Source organism: Orycteropus afer, unplaced genomic scaffold (assembly GCF_000298275.1).
Source record: "Orycteropus afer afer isolate SDZICR_OR568_19922 unplaced genomic scaffold, OryAfe1.0 scaffold00173, whole genome shotgun sequence".
NCBI classification, from domain to species: Eukaryota; Metazoa; Chordata; class Mammalia; order Tubulidentata; family Orycteropodidae; genus Orycteropus; species Orycteropus afer.
The window spans coordinates 954,521-970,176 of record NW_006921760.1 but is presented as its reverse complement, the minus strand read 5'-3'; the positions used below and the strand labels follow the sequence as shown (position 1 = coordinate 970,176).

Here is a 15,656-nt window from a genome sequence, read left to right as displayed (position 1 = left end):
CGAGGCAGTATCACTACGGAAGTAGGATTGCCCAACCTTCCTTCCGAGGAGTGGCTGGTGGGTTTGAACCGCCAGCCTTCTGGTGAGCAGGCAAGTATCTTAGCCACTATGCAGCCAAGTAAACCAATAAACAAGATAATTTCATGCTGTGCTAAGCGCTGTGCAGGCAATAACAGAATGGCATTGACAGAGTGTGATGACGTAGGGTGAGGGTCTACTTGAAAAGACAAAAAGAAGCAAATAACGACTGCAGCTAAAAAGAACCTTCTTTGAGTGGATCTGGCGTGGGAACAACATTATTCACATGGAGTGTGCTCATCATACGATGACAGTCATTTGAAAAGGAAGACTGAAACCTGCAGTTTGTACAGACCAGAGCAGGGTGGCAACACCAGGGTGAACAAGAATAAGGAGATTTTTCATCATTTATTTGAGGCTAGAGGGAACAGAAGAGTGTCATACCTGTCTTCAAACAATGCTCGTCAAAGTCATGGCAACAACTGCTGTAGCTCTTACACAGGTTGTCACACCGACAGTCAGGGGGCTCAAGTTCTTGAAGTTCATAGCATCTGCCCTTGCAAGATCCAGAGGTGCTGATCCAGGGGGAATCTGATAACACTGCAAGGAACAAGGGGCACAGGCAATGCAATGGGGAAGTGAGTCTTGTCACCACTGAGAGGAAGAGGTGGGAAGCAGTGTAGTGTGGTGATGTAAAGCAACTTTGGATTAGAGGCCTGGCTACATCCCATCACCCACTAGTTATGTACCCTGGGCAGGTCACTTCACATTGTTAAGCCACAGCTGCTGCTTCTCTAAACTGGAGGATTCATAAAATTAACACTAAATTGCAATGAAAATTAAATGAAATAATCCATGAAAAACACTTAGCAGAATATCATATATGAAAAACACATAACCAATATTGGCTATCGCTTTTATTACTATTAACAATTATTATTACTGTAAATCTGTACATGGTTAGTGCCTCTGGTGGATGCTAATGATGCCAACAGAGATAGTACTTTGGTCTACTCATTTAGAAACAAGACCTCATTTGCCTCTTTAAAAATCCACAGCTTTGTGTAAGGGAAATTGAACCCATGTGTTTATCAGAACAAGCTGAGTCTATCAGAGTGGAAGGGACGCCTTAAGTTCTCTTCCAGCTGTAACATCTACCCCTACAGCTGGGGTTACTCAGACACAAACTTCATAGTCTGAACTTGAACCTGTCAAAAATAACTCCTCTATTATTATTTTCATATGACATAATAATTATATATTTTTAATTATACATATAAATATAAATATATATAAATGGGGGCCGCTATGAGTCAGAACCAACTTGAAGGCAGCGAGTTTTTACCTCATAAATATGAAAAGCAAACCAAACGCACTGTCATCAAGTCAATTCTGACTCATAACGACACTCACTGGGTTTCCAAGGCAGTAAATCTTTACAGAAGTAGATCACCCCATCTTTCTGCTGTGGAGCTGCTGGTGGGTTTGAACTGCCAACCCTCTGGTTAGCAGTCAAATACCTTAGGCACTGCACCACCAAAGCTCCTTACCTCATAAATATAACCTATAAATTTTGTTTTCATTATTTAGAACAAGTCAAATGAAAAAGGGAAATTTATTTAAATTTGACTTAACAAAAATTAGTAAATTTGTAATCCCATAGATGTTACATGTGTATAGTCAAAATTGTGAAGATGATATTCAAAGAAATGAAATTTGGGAAACAGGAACACTTATCTTTTTCTGAGAGCCTCATATACTTTATAAGAGCTCTGGTGGCGTAGTGCCTAAGGCATTTGACTGCTAACCAGAAGGCTGGTGGTTCAAACCCACCAGCCACTCCTCAGAAAGAAGGTTGGGCAATCTATTTCCATAGTGATACCGCCTCAGAAACCCAAGGAGGGGTTGTTATGAGTCAAAATTGACTCGACGGCACTGAGTTGAGTTTTGTTCATATTCTTGATAAAGTTTACTATCTAAATTCAGTTCTCTCAGTAATTCTGTGAAGTCAGTGCGATTATCCTTGCTTGTAAGGGAGGAGTCTGAATGTAGGCTGGAATCTTTATGGAAGCAGAATGCCAGGTCTTTCTCCCACAAAGCCTCTGGGTGGGTTCAAACTTCCAACTGTTCAGTTAGCAGCCAAAGCACTTAACCACTGTGCTACCAGGACTCCTTCTCTCTTTCACAGATATATATAAATGTTAACATGCATTATGTGTGAATATCCTAAGAAATATCATTTATAACATGTTGTTTACATTTTCTTATTTACACGTTAGTGTATTTTCCTTTTCTTTTTTTTTTTCTCATTTTTATTATTAGCTGTAAAATCAGGTGGAAAAAAAATAGAAGCAGTGGAGAACAGATGTTAAATGGTATTTCTAGGTTCACCCAAGCCATTTACCTGAACATCCTGTTCAAACCTTAGCCCTTGCTAAAGTTACAGTCACCTAACCCTAGCTTTTACGGCATCAGATCAGTCCAACTAAAGCAAACAGATTCACTAGACCATGAAACATAAAACGTTTTTGCATGGTTGATTCTGGGATGTCGAAATACATACAAAATGTACCAGTTCACTTTAGAAAATAACGTCAGGTTTCCAATGTAGTGCTTTACCTCTGATCTACAAACTACATTTTTCTATTGACTTTGGCCAACATATCAACAGTGTATGCTGGACCATAAGAAACTATGGGGAAAGAGAGGTAGTGGAGTGAAAAGAGGGGGAAAAAAAAAAAAAAAACTGTAGTAAAAGTAAAGAAATATTAGGAAAATACATATATAATTGAATTATTCTTTTAAGCATGCTGCTTAGACAGAATCAATCCAAGAGCCCTTCAATAGATTCTGAGTAGCACTTGCTTCCCTGAGCTGCTTAGCTATGCTTGTAGCTGAGAGAAAGAGAGAGCTCAGAACACATCCCAGTTTACTTGCCCTGCCTCCTCTTGTTTGGGATGTCCCAGCACACGTTTGAAATTTTCCTCAACCCACATGCTTTGCTTGTCCTTCCTCACCATTTCTTCCCTATTCTTTCTTGACTTCCAATTTCCACATGAATTTTAATCCATTTTATTGGCCTTTCTTCAACCAGTTCAAACATACTAGCCATTCCTGGGAGAAAGGTGTACCAGTCTGCTCCCGTAAAGATGACTGCCTTGGAAACGCTATGGTGCAGTTTCATTCTGCCTCAAGAGTCACTGTGAGTCGGAATTGATGGCAATGGGTTTGCTTTTGCTTTAGAATCTTGACAGGAGCAGATCACCAGGTCTTGCTACCTCAGAGCTACTGGGTGCGTTCAAATTGCCAACCTTTTGGTCAGCAGCGAGCACTTAACTATTGGGCCACCAAGGGTCCTTTAGTGTACCTTATTAACAGTTAAATGTGGAAAGGCCCCTGACTTATTCTAACATCTAGAGTCTCCAAAACCTTCATTCACTTGGCTTATGTCTCAAGACCATGTATGTGAAAACTGTGGCTCTCTAGCCTGTGGGAAGATGTGATAAGAACGAAAAGCTTAACGTACTTGGTATGCCAGAATTTTCTTCTTAGATCATTACTGAGACATCCAAAAGAAGCAGAAAAACAAACAGCACGCACACTGAAATGTGATAAGGATGATAGAGGCTCACCTCTCCTCCGACATTTTCCCATACTTCCATGAGATTCAAATCCTATTGCTGCTATTTTCATCACAGATTTGAAATTATGTTATTTTACTTCCAAGGTACAATTTAGCTCCAGAATCTTGAAAAATAAATTGTTCGGGTCTATCCAGATGCATTTTTTTCCCCAAAATAGGGACTTCAATTTAAAAATGAGTGTGTGTATATATGTATGGATGTGCGTTTCTGTGTGGGTGATACGATTGGATGAATTGCTCATTTTTCACAGAAGCATGTGTTGTTGTTGTTGTTGCCGTTGTTAGGTGCCTCTGAGTCATCTCTGACTCATAGCGATCATATGTACAGTAGAATGAAACACACCTGGTCCTGCACCAGCCTCACAATCCTTGCCATACCTGAGCCCATCATGGCAGCCACTGTGTCAATCCATCTTCTTGAGGGCCTTCCCCTTTTTTGTTGACCCTCCACTTTACCAGCATAATATCCTTCTCCAGGGAATGGCCCCTTCTTACAACATGACCGAAGTAAGTGAGATGAAGTCTGGCCATTCTCACTTCCAAGGAGCATTCCAGCTGCCCTTCTTCCAGGACAGATGTTAGTTCTTTTAGCAGTCCATGGTGCTTTCAGTATTCTTTGCCAACATCACAACTCAAAAGCATCGACTCTTCTATGGTCTTCCTTATTCATTACTCAGTTGTTACGTGCCTATGAGGTGACTGAAAACATCAAGGCTTGGGTCAGGCACACCTTAGTCTTCAAGAAGCTATCTTTGCTCTTCAGCACTTAAAAGAGGTCTTTTGCAGCCAATTTGCCCAATCCAATATGTCTTCTGATGTCTTGACTGCTGCTTCCATTGGTGTTGAATATAGAACCAAGTACTATGAAGTCATTGACAACTTCAATCTTTTCTCCATTTATTGTGATGTTGCTTATTAGTCCAGTTGTGAGGATTTTTGTTTTCTTTATATTGAGGTGTAATCCACACTGCAGACCAGACTGTAGTCTCCAATCTTCATCAACAAGTGCTTCATCCTCATTTTCAGCAAGCAAGGTTGTATCGTCAGCATATGGCAGATTGCTAATGAGTCTTCCTCCAATCCTGATGTCACATTCTTCTTCATATAGTCCAGCTTCTCTGATTATTTGCTTAGCATACAGATCGAATAAATATGGTGAAAGGATACAACCCTGACTCACTCCCTTCCTGATTTTAAACCATGCAGTGTCCCCTTCTTCTGTTTGAGTGACAGCCTCCTGGTCTATGTACAGGGTCCTCATAATTACATTTAAGTGTTCTGGAATTCCCATTCTTCTCAATGTTATCACAATGTTTTCATTGTGAATCATACAGAACACAGAACATGGTAGTGAGAATGAAAAGGCTTATGTTCACTTGATAACTTTTGTAGTCAGTACAATGACAAGCTATTGAGATGGTGGGAGAATTTGTCATGAAGCATGATTCCATGATTTAAAGAAATATCCATGTAAACCTTGACTCATTTCATTCAAATTCATAATCTAGACAGAAATAGCAGCTGTGGTGAAGATACTTCTTACCTAGTTAAGTAAAACTTTATTTCTAAAATATTCCACATTATCATCCACATTCTGAGGTAGTATTACAGAATTCTGGTGACATTTACTCCACGATGTTGAGAAAAACTATTGATAATTTCACTAGGCTATTAGAAAGAACCCAAGTTATGAAGAGCTATGACCTACACATTACTTCATCCTGGGCTTCCAACCATATTTCCCTCAAAATTCCTCCACAAAACATAAATTTAGATTTGGATGTTGGCCAAAGAGGAAACACTATTTGAACTTGGAAACATTTAGCCTACTCAAAACCTGGAAGGTTCTTTAAGTTTTGTCTGTTCCTATTTTAGGGTTTGAGACATTGCTCCTTGACTATGCCTCCCATTCACCTTGGTCCTCACCCCAATTTTTTCCAGAAAATGAGCATAATGCCTCAAGATGAGTTACACAGTATGATTAGGTCACCTCCTTTCCTCGGGAGCATTAAAGGACTGGTTCTCCTGGGTCAGGAGCCCCTGGGTGGTGCAGTTAAGCACTTGGCTACTAGCTGAAAGGTTTGTGGTTCAAACCCACCAATAAGTGCCTTGGAAGAAAGGTCTAGTGATTTGCTTCTGAAAAGTCACAGTCATGGAAAACCCACGGAGCACAGTTTTACTTTGCAACTCATGGTGTTTTGTTTTGTTTTGTTTTGCTTTGTTGTTCTTCCATGCCTGTCTGCCCTGTTTGAAGTATTTGCTGCAAGGAAGGAGAATGGCAGAGTAGGAGATACCGCCCAGCTCTAGTGTCTAATACTGCATTATGCCCCTTCTTAAGTACATGTCTCATTTACTCTGGTCAGCCATTCACGCTGCCCAGCTCCAGAATTTAATACCACACCCTGCCTCATCGTGAGTATATGATTCATGCTTTCTGGTCACACTTCCTTATAAAACATAAAGTTGTCCTTTTTTTCTTGATATTTTCGCCTCATCCTTAGCAAAGGGACACTACATTCAGGCTTGCATGTCAATATCTCTGTTCCCAAAATATTGGGCATCAATTTCTATAAATACCCACTATTGTGCCACCATCATTAGCTCCTTCTCCTGACAGCTGCTGGGGCAGATTTTCAAAGATCTTTTCTTCATACATAAGTAGGAAAATGTATAGAAAACACCTGTACTTATACTGCATTCGTAATACAATATCCTCACACACTGCAAGAAACCAGATTTCTACTCAATTTAACTTCTAAATTACACAAAAGCATTGATGAAAGTAATCAGTGGCGTAAATCTGAATAATCTGCAAATCTGCTACGAAACAATGAAAAGCTGTCATTTTAAATTGCAGGTATTGTTAACTTGAAAATGAATTAAATGTATCAATATATATTTAACATCTTATCATTTTTGCCAGTCTTAGTATGACATTTCTCTTTCAAAAACATTTTCAGATTAATAATGGCTGGTGCAAATAGTTAACATGCTCAGATGGTGATCGAAAAGCTGGAAGATCAAGATGCCAAGAGGTATCTTTGAAGAAAGGCCTGACTATCTCCTTCTGAGAACTCAGCCATTGACAACCCTGTGGAGCACAGATCTCCTGGGACACACATGGGCTCGCCATGGGTTGGAGTCAACTGGTTACTGGTTAGACCTAATTTTAGCTAGCAAAGACCAGGTTACAATTTAGAGCATCTGGCTAAAACTACAGTATCTTTTTTATTCAGAAAGTGTTTTTCAAAGTTTGGTCCACAGATTCCAAATTTTGGAAGATCCTTTAAAACATTTGATTTTGGAAGACTTGCTGAATTTTGTTGATTCAAGAATCTGTTGATCTCTATTGAAGACTGAGATGTCTGGGTTCACAGTCAAGAGAAGAGACTCTGCAGACAGATTTCAGATGCCTGAAAAACCACTGCTGCAAAGCCCTATTTAGCTAAGGATGGGAGAAGTCCATGCCCTCTGACATTCAAAGTCAGATCATTTCATTCCATTGAATTACAATCCCCCTGATCTCTGCATCAGAGTTGGCATAAAGTCACAGGACACCCTATTGCTCATGTGATCGCTGTCCTCCCACAGCAATGGCTTATATCTGTCACTTCTCCCATCTTCTATAATCTACTCTCCCACTGTCTCAAGAGCTTTTCATTGTACTGACTACAAAAGTTACCAAACGACCATACGCCTTCTCATTCCCACTACCATGTTCTGTGTTCTGTATTATTCACAATGAAAAGCTTTAGTCTTACACTTGCTAGCGACAGTCTTCACTTCATATTGACCCATGGATTTCATTCACACACTTCTAAACTTCCCTTTCAAGCCACTAAAACTGATGATGAACTGGATGAGCTTTCAAGCTCTCCATTAACCATCTATTTACAAGCTCACAAATTTCCTTTTGTCTTTCAAGTAGTAAATTGCCTAGAACTCACAGGGATATTCCATATGCACCTGGAGAAGGAAGAAGATGAAGAGCATAAATTTCAGTAGACCAGACGGCCCATAACACCACAAAGGCACACACATGCACATGAGTGTGCACACACCTGTACACACACAAAGCTTTAAAGACAAATCAGATTGGCCACATTAGGTGTGAGACAAAGGTGCCAAGCTGATGTATTCCATCCATGTCATTAACCTCAGTGCTTATTCTTTTCATACAACAGAGCTATAATTAGCTGATTTCAAATTTTATTTACAAACCTATAGATTTTTCATAATCTGGTAGAAAAAAATCCTATTCCAGCATCACTTCCAATAGATCACTAGGTACTAGCAATAAATCCAGGTGTAACAAGTGTGCTAGTTAATTAATTATAACAGTTTGTTTGCAGTGCCACAGCCTTGAAACTAACACCCTAGTCCATAGTACAACAGCAAGGGTAGGCATGGGTGCAGAACACTCTCAGCTAGGTTGAGGGCTCTGAGAAGCTACATTTATGACACAAGCAGCAGCATGCTTTTCAATGGAAGATCCAGCTCTCAATCGGAGGTTGGCCATTTATTAATTTCTTTAGTGTTTTCTTCTATTTGTTGAAACAACCTTGCAGCCTTGAGCTCCCCCAGATATCTTTGGAGCCTGGAAGGATTGTTGGAAATGAGCATGACTACTTTTCCTCCCAGCATCTTGTTCTAATAGACTTCATCCAATGTTCTCTGATATGAAGGTTTTGCCAACAGTCAGGATAACCAATCAAATGTATCATCTGCGTGAAGACCTTCCTAGGCACGTGTAGCATTAACAAGAATAAAAATGCAGAAAACTGTCAACACTATGCTTTTACCCAAATACACTTGTGGCCCTGATCCTGGAGAAATCGATTCCAGTGCCTAAACAGCAGGTAAGTGGCACCCAAAGAAAAATAAAAAATATAAAAAGGTTGTGCAGCTTACCAGAGCCGTAAAACTCAGACTGAAATGGTGTTGTACCACAAGACTAAGCTTCACTTAGGCATAAGTCTATAATTCTTTATTTGAAAGATACTGCAAAGGCTTAAGCAATGATTTAATTAAATGATGATTTAAGAAGTGACTCTTCTATAGTGTATTCACAATCACTCAGATTTTATAACAATTTGCTTCAGTATTGTTTTTCCAAAAGTAGCATTGATACATTAGTCCTTCTGTTTCATATAATTATCATTATTAGTTCTCATTAGTTCTTATAAACCCTATCATGTGGAAAAATATCATAAACAAAATTGTTTAAGTATTAATAAATCTGGTCTAGACTTCTCAAGTTCTCAAGCATGGAGCGCAAAAATTCAAGAGGCAATGAAACAGAATGGTAGAATTATGGACATTTTTAATCCAGAAGAAAAATGAGCAATCATTAGGGTTGTCCCTCGTACTGCTAAGGGAACAGATCTCACAAGTGGCAAGCCCAGGACCACACGGCAAGTGACAGGGATCCAGGGAGAGAACCTAATTCACCAGAATATCCGTCTAGAGCATTCATGATTATTTTCTAATAAAGTCAACTTTGAAAACTATGAGTGGCTTGATGTGACACATTCATTAAACATTTAATTTTCCTAATACCTGTTTTAGCTGAAGTAATATATTAAGGCAGAATCTGTGTAGCTCATTAAGTGTTCGATTAGCTGTTCAAACCCACCCAGAAGTGTCTTGGAACACAGGCATGGAGATGTACTTCCAAAAAGTTACATCCTTAAAAACTTTACGGAGCTGTTCTATTCTACACGCATGGAGTCGTCATGAGTCAGAATCGATTCTACAGCAACTAACAACAACAGTAACAAAATATACAAAGACAAAGCAGAAAAACAGCTCTTTTTAGGGTGCATGGGAAAGCACTAGCAGTGGGCTGTGAGCTCCTAGCTTGCCCACATGACTGATTGTACTAAGGACTTGATTTCCGGTCTGGGCAGTCATGGTCAGTGTCAATGGCAGCTATACTTGTCTGCAACAAGAAGAGGCCTTTGAAGACAGCATTTGTTGCCAATAAAAACAGAATTCTCCAGCCCAGCGATCTACTCTCTTCTCCCTCCCAACAGAAGACAATTCATTTTGAATCAAATCTGTAAGATACAATTTCATTCCTGCAAAAACGGTAATGATCAAAAAAACTGAAAACCACGAATGCTGATGTGGTGGTGGGGGGATTAGAACTCTTAAAATTTGTTGGTGGGATTGTAAAATGGTACAACCACTATGGAAACAGTATGGCACTGCTTCCAAAAGAGAGACACAGAAATACCTATGACACAGCAATCTCACTCCCAACTATGTACCCTAGAGATATAAGAGCAGTGACACGAATAGACATACACACACCTATGTTCACTGCAGCATTATGCACAGTAGCAAAAAGACGGAAACAAATGAAGTGACCATCAACAGATGAATGGGTAAACAAATTGTGGTACATACATATAATGGAATACTATGCAACTAGAAAGAATAACAAGGAATCACAAAGTATCTTGCATAGGGATGAATCTGGAGAACATTATGCTGAGTGAAATAAGCCACTTATAAAAAGACAAATATTGTTTGGTCCCGCTATTATAAAAAGTAAAGAATAGAAATATACAAAGAAAGCAAAATTCGTTGACCGTTACCAGGGATGAAAGTGAGGGGGAATCACTTTCTAGATAGTAGACACTTGTTACTTTTGGTGAGGGGAAAGGCAATCCCAAATATGGCTGAAGTCAGCACAATCTGACCAAAGTAAATAAAGACACTAAGAAGTACGTGAGATAAAGGGACAATTTTGGTAAATGCCGTAACACACACAACTATGCAACAACAGTAAAAACAAGCAAAAAATATATATGTGGTTATATAGGTAGATATGGACACATATGTTATTGAAAGGCATATGCAAGTAAATGCACATGCGTCTACAGGTGTATTGCCAGGCATATGTATACACACATTTGTGTGTGCTGTGTATATATCCACATGTATAACAAACACATAGTGGCCACAGTTGTCGAGGCTTCCTAGATATATCCAAACAACTTGCAGGATTGGTTTACTAAGTAAACAGGCTTGGGACCACAGTCTCGGGGGACAACTTAGTCAACTGGCATAACAGTTCACAAAGATAATATTCTATATCCCAGTTCTGTGAGTAGCATCCGGAGGCTTAGTAGCTGGCAAGCAGCCACCTAAGATACCAATACTGGTCTCTATTCATATGTAACAAAAGAGAATGAGGCTCCTAAAAGAAACTAGTCCACAGGACTAATAGTCCACACAAACCACAGCCTCTTCTAGCTTAAGAGCAGAAACTAGACAGTGCCCATCCATGACCACCAACTGTTCTGAACAAGGACGCAATAGAAGGTCGCCCATCTACAACCACCAACTGTTCTGACCAAGGACATAATAGAAGGTCCTGCATAGATAGGGAGAAAAATGGGAAGTTCCTACAAAATGTCAGACCTACTGGACCATTAAGGAATTGAAGAAAACCCAAGACTATTGCCCTAAATACTCTTTGAACTTGGAATCAAAACTATTTTTGCAGGTTACCTTTCAGCCAAATAATAGAGTGGCTTATTAAATAAGCAATGTCACCCCTGAGTAATGTGCTCTCTTAAACAATTAACTCTGTAAGACCAAACAGTCAACAGTTATCCAAAAGCAGAGATGAGAAGGCAAGGAGGGGAAGGGAAGCTAGATCAATGGCAACAGAACAAACAGAATGGAAATAATGAGAATGCTGACACCTTGTAAAAATTGCAACAAATTGCATGGAACAAATTATATAAAAATTGTTCAAGAGGAACCTAATTCGCTGTATAAACTTTCACCTAAAACACAGTAAAATATTATTTAAAAAAAAGAAGAAGAAGAAGATGATGATGATGATGATGATTTTGTCCATTTAGCTGCCTGGGGCTGCAATTTTTACAATTTATTTTCTCACTCCGCATCCCAACCACACCCCACTTCGACTCACTCACTTACTTATAATATTATTCTTTCAACACACTGGCATGACTCAAAAGCAACTCACTTGATGTAAGAAAGACAGTATTTCATCAAGGCCTGGATTATAACTTGGTTAATAATAAAAGCTTGTTGCTGGCGAAACCAGAGGCAGGTGATAGTCTTCCTTAGCAATTAAGACAAGAAACAAAAAATTCCCAGGAAGGTGAACAAACATTCGGGATGTCAGGGAAAGTCAAGAAAATATTGCCCCCTAGAGTACGCATTACTTAAAATGTCATTTTTATTCATAAAACCATCAGCAGCTCCGATTTCCAGGAAATTAACCAACTCATTACTTAAGACTTGGTCAGCTAAGCCCCCTCCATGTGCACAAGGAACTCCTTTATAAGAATTCCCACACTGCTTGTGCAGCAGTGTATTGTAAAAGGAAACTCCTTCATTCAGTTCTATTAGTTAAGTCAAAGCAACTTTCCTTATGCCAAAAGAAAAAACAGTGTACAAGTCAATCCTGTAATCTCTTCTAAGCACCTATCTCTGAGGTATTTTCTAGTCTAGGTAAATCTTAATCTTATAAAGTCCTGAATTTGTGGAATTTCATGAAAACTGCCTCTCTCACTTCCATTCCTCCTTTTTCGAGATTAGAACTTTCTGGTGGCAAATACTGCTTGCCAGCACATGGCAGCAATCAGACTCATACCTCTCAGATGTTAACACCAACACCTGTTCTCATCATTTCTAGCAACAAGAAAGTCTTTACTTCCTCTAAACATTTATAAATCTCAGAGTATAAAACTTTAAAAAGCCGGTTATCATAAAGTAACTGTAAATATTCCGTAAAGAATACTATAGTCTCTCTCTCACCTGAATTATCCACACAGCTCACTTTATTCCAGAGAAATCTAGGACTAAATAAATCAGTATAAACTGCAAGACTATTCTAAAGATGACTTTCTTAATGAGCATTTATTATCTGTTGTACGGTATTTTAAAAGGGTTAAAATATGAAAAGCTGATACACTTACCTGTAGGCGGGCCTTCATCCCATCCCTCTGCTCTCTTAATTCTATTTACAGTGTATCCTAAGCAGATATTGACTCCAATGGCAAAAGTGAACAGGGCTATCACCTAAGGGAATAAAGAGATCAAGTTGTCAAATGCAGCTTTTGTTGTCGTTTGTTAGCTGCTGTAGAGTCCATTTCCACTCATAGCAACTCTATACAACAGAATAGAACTGCCCCACAGTTTGTTAACGATTTTGCTTGCTTTACTTTTTAAATTAAGACAGCATTTGAAAGTTGTAGGATTAGGTAGTGATGTGGAAGTCTTCTGAATTGCCTTCGTATCATTTAATTTAGTACTGTCTAGCTACATGTGGACTAAATCAAATGATATGAAAGCAATTCAAATTTCCACATCACCACCTAATCCTACAACTTCCAAAATGCAGCATAAAGCGCTGTCTTAATTTTAAAAAGAAAAAAAAGTGCAAACTCGTGAAGAAGTCGATCTGAAGGTCAAGCATTCGCCCTGTCATTCCACCGTTCCCCTACCTGATGCGATCGGAAAGCGCTTCTCCTGGCCATCTTAGAGGATTCTCGGAAACCTCTCCGCAGCGCGTTCTCCTTCCCTACACTGGCCGCACTGCTTTGGGGCTCGGAGTCCAGACTATTAACTACGAGTAATCCCACCTGGGAGGTTGACAGGCGCCTCTGATTTGTCCGAGGCCTGATTTCATCACAGTCCGTTCACAAATCGCAGTCCGGAGCCGAAGAGGCTACAGCATCTCCTCCTACTCCCCACCCCCTTATCGGGCCCTCCCCTAACACACAGACACTTTCATGTGGTTTCCGCTGGCAACGTGAGGTTTTCTTGTGTTGCTGCAGCCGGTACCAATGCGTGCTCATTTTCCTTCCCTCCCAAAAACAGAGGTTTGCAAAAAGAAACCAAATGTCTTTCACCCGATCAAAATGAAACAGAGCTGAACAGGGATTTCAACCAGCTTGCAGCTTCTCGGCTTTACAGTGTGGTAATTCAATGCAGTTAGCCTCTCAACTTTTTTTAAAAAAACTTTAGCAGAGTTTTGTAATTCATAAACCTACAACTTTCTTTATTTTCCTGGCAGTTTAAACGACCCTGTCCCTCTTGCCACAGTCTCAGCTCCTCCTGACTCCTCAAATATTTCTCACGATGAAATCTCCCAAGACTGTAACTAACACAAGAGATAGCATTATTTCTTCCCCATGTTGTTGTTAAAGTTTAGAGAAGTAACTTTTATCAAATTGCTGAGAATGCCAGCTAAGCAAGCAACATAAAGTCCTTCTGCCCTAGGAGGAGGGAACAAACAACTTTAGTTTCTGCCTCTTCTTCCCAAAAAAAGCTGCCAGCTTTTTTGGGGGAGGGGTGTCCCTTGAGTGTGTGGGGGTGTAGAATGGGGAAGCTCTATTAGCAATTGAATTTAGAAAGGAAATCACAATGGCAGTGAGAATTCAGATTCAAAAAATCGTACCCTGAGTCATCACCCAGTTAAATGATCATCTAGCCACCAAACATAGTGTCCTCTGAGGCGACTGTGAGTTTTAAAATCACTTCACTAAGCAATTTGCCAACTCTGACACTTTTCAAAGGAGAACTCAAAACCTCTAAATCTATAAGCTGTTTAGATATTGTTCCCCTTTAAGAGTCAGCTGAGAGAAGGTTTGTTTGTGGTTTTCCCTCACCAGGCCCAGTGGTCATCACTCCTACACAGCACATGTGTACATAAACAGACCCGGGGTTTAGCACGCACCAGATCCCTAACGGAGCAGTGGCTCTGCTCAAATCAAACACAGAGCACAAAAGCAAGGTCTTGTTTATAGTGGATTGCACAGTAGGCCTGGCTCTCATTATATATTCCAGAATTTAGTAACAACTAATTGAAGAAAGCAAATACACTGCACGTTGCTATTCTGAAATCTGTTTAGTGCTACACTCTTGCAGACATGGCAGGCTAATGGATTTTTCTACAACAGAAATCTGTTGCTTTAGTCTGTAGGCCATACTGAAATGATTTGGAGTTGGGTGTTTAGCAAAACTCATTAAAGATGTTAACCCCACAGAAGATTTTTCTACTACTTTATGCTGAATTTCAAGCTGCAAGCCTACCACTATAGATGGGGGAAAATATAAACTGAAAAGGAGAATATGAAGGCAGTCTTCTGATGTCACTTTATGCCCCGGTGCTCCAAATGTGCTCCAATAGGAGCTTCCCTTCTCACCAAGCTCCCCAGCGCCCAGCAAAAAGCCAACAACTTCAGACTCTGTCAGACATTTGATTGTAGAAAAGCAGCTTGAGGAGAATGAAGGCTCCTCTGGAAAAAAAAAAAAAAAAACATAGGAGCACAGAAGCTGAACATCATCCATTAACTAGCTGTGTAGGGGAAAGTCTTAAATTTAATGGCCAAATTGATCCATATTTGGCTTCTGTACAGCACTTGTTACCCATTATCTTGGAGAACTGAGCTTAGCCACTATTTCTGTTAACTGTTCTGCCAAAGACTTTTAACTTCTATTAGGTCATCAGGTATAAGGAACGCATTTAAACAAACAAATATACACCATCTAATCGTAGTTGGGCTTAGGCAGGAAGTTACTATAAGACATCATAAATTAACTGTCAAGAGGATGACCAAAGTCTTTAATTTAAGCATCAAATACAATAAAATGCAGTTACTCCTAATTGCCTAAAGCTGAAGGTGCCTTGGTGGTTTAATAGTTAAGTACTCTGCTGCTAACTTAAAGGTCAGCAGTTCAAACCCACCAGGGGAAAAGCCCTAGTTCCTGTAAAGATTACAGCCTAGAAAGCCCTATGGGACAGTTCAATCTGTTGCAGGAAGTCACTGGGAGTCAGAATTGACTTGACGGCACATAACCACATCTAGAGCTGAGAAAACCCAAAAGCCTGATGATGCATAAAGTAGGCCTGGAAACTCAACTAAAATGACAGGAATATACAACATGAGGAGTGTAAGTAATTGATGTCACTGCATTGTACATGGAGAAACTGTTGAAATGA

General features: G+C 39.7%; 1 protein-coding gene across 1 annotated transcript in view; it reads right to left on the bottom strand.

The window, feature by feature from the left end:
- The window catches only part of ENPP2 (ectonucleotide pyrophosphatase/phosphodiesterase 2), a 95,824-nt gene extending 82,636 nt beyond the window's left edge, over positions 1 to 13,188 (bottom strand). The window contains exons 1-3 of the mRNA XM_042781790.1: positions 13,156 to 13,188; positions 12,628 to 12,730; positions 463 to 618 (exon numbers count right to left, since the gene is read on the bottom strand). Of these exons, the coding sequence (XP_042637724.1) occupies positions 463 to 618; positions 12,628 to 12,730; positions 13,156 to 13,188 (292 nt within the window). The remainder of the gene's footprint in view (positions 1 to 462; positions 619 to 12,627; positions 12,731 to 13,155) is intronic.
- Between the last annotated feature and the right edge of the window lie 2,468 nt (positions 13,189 to 15,656).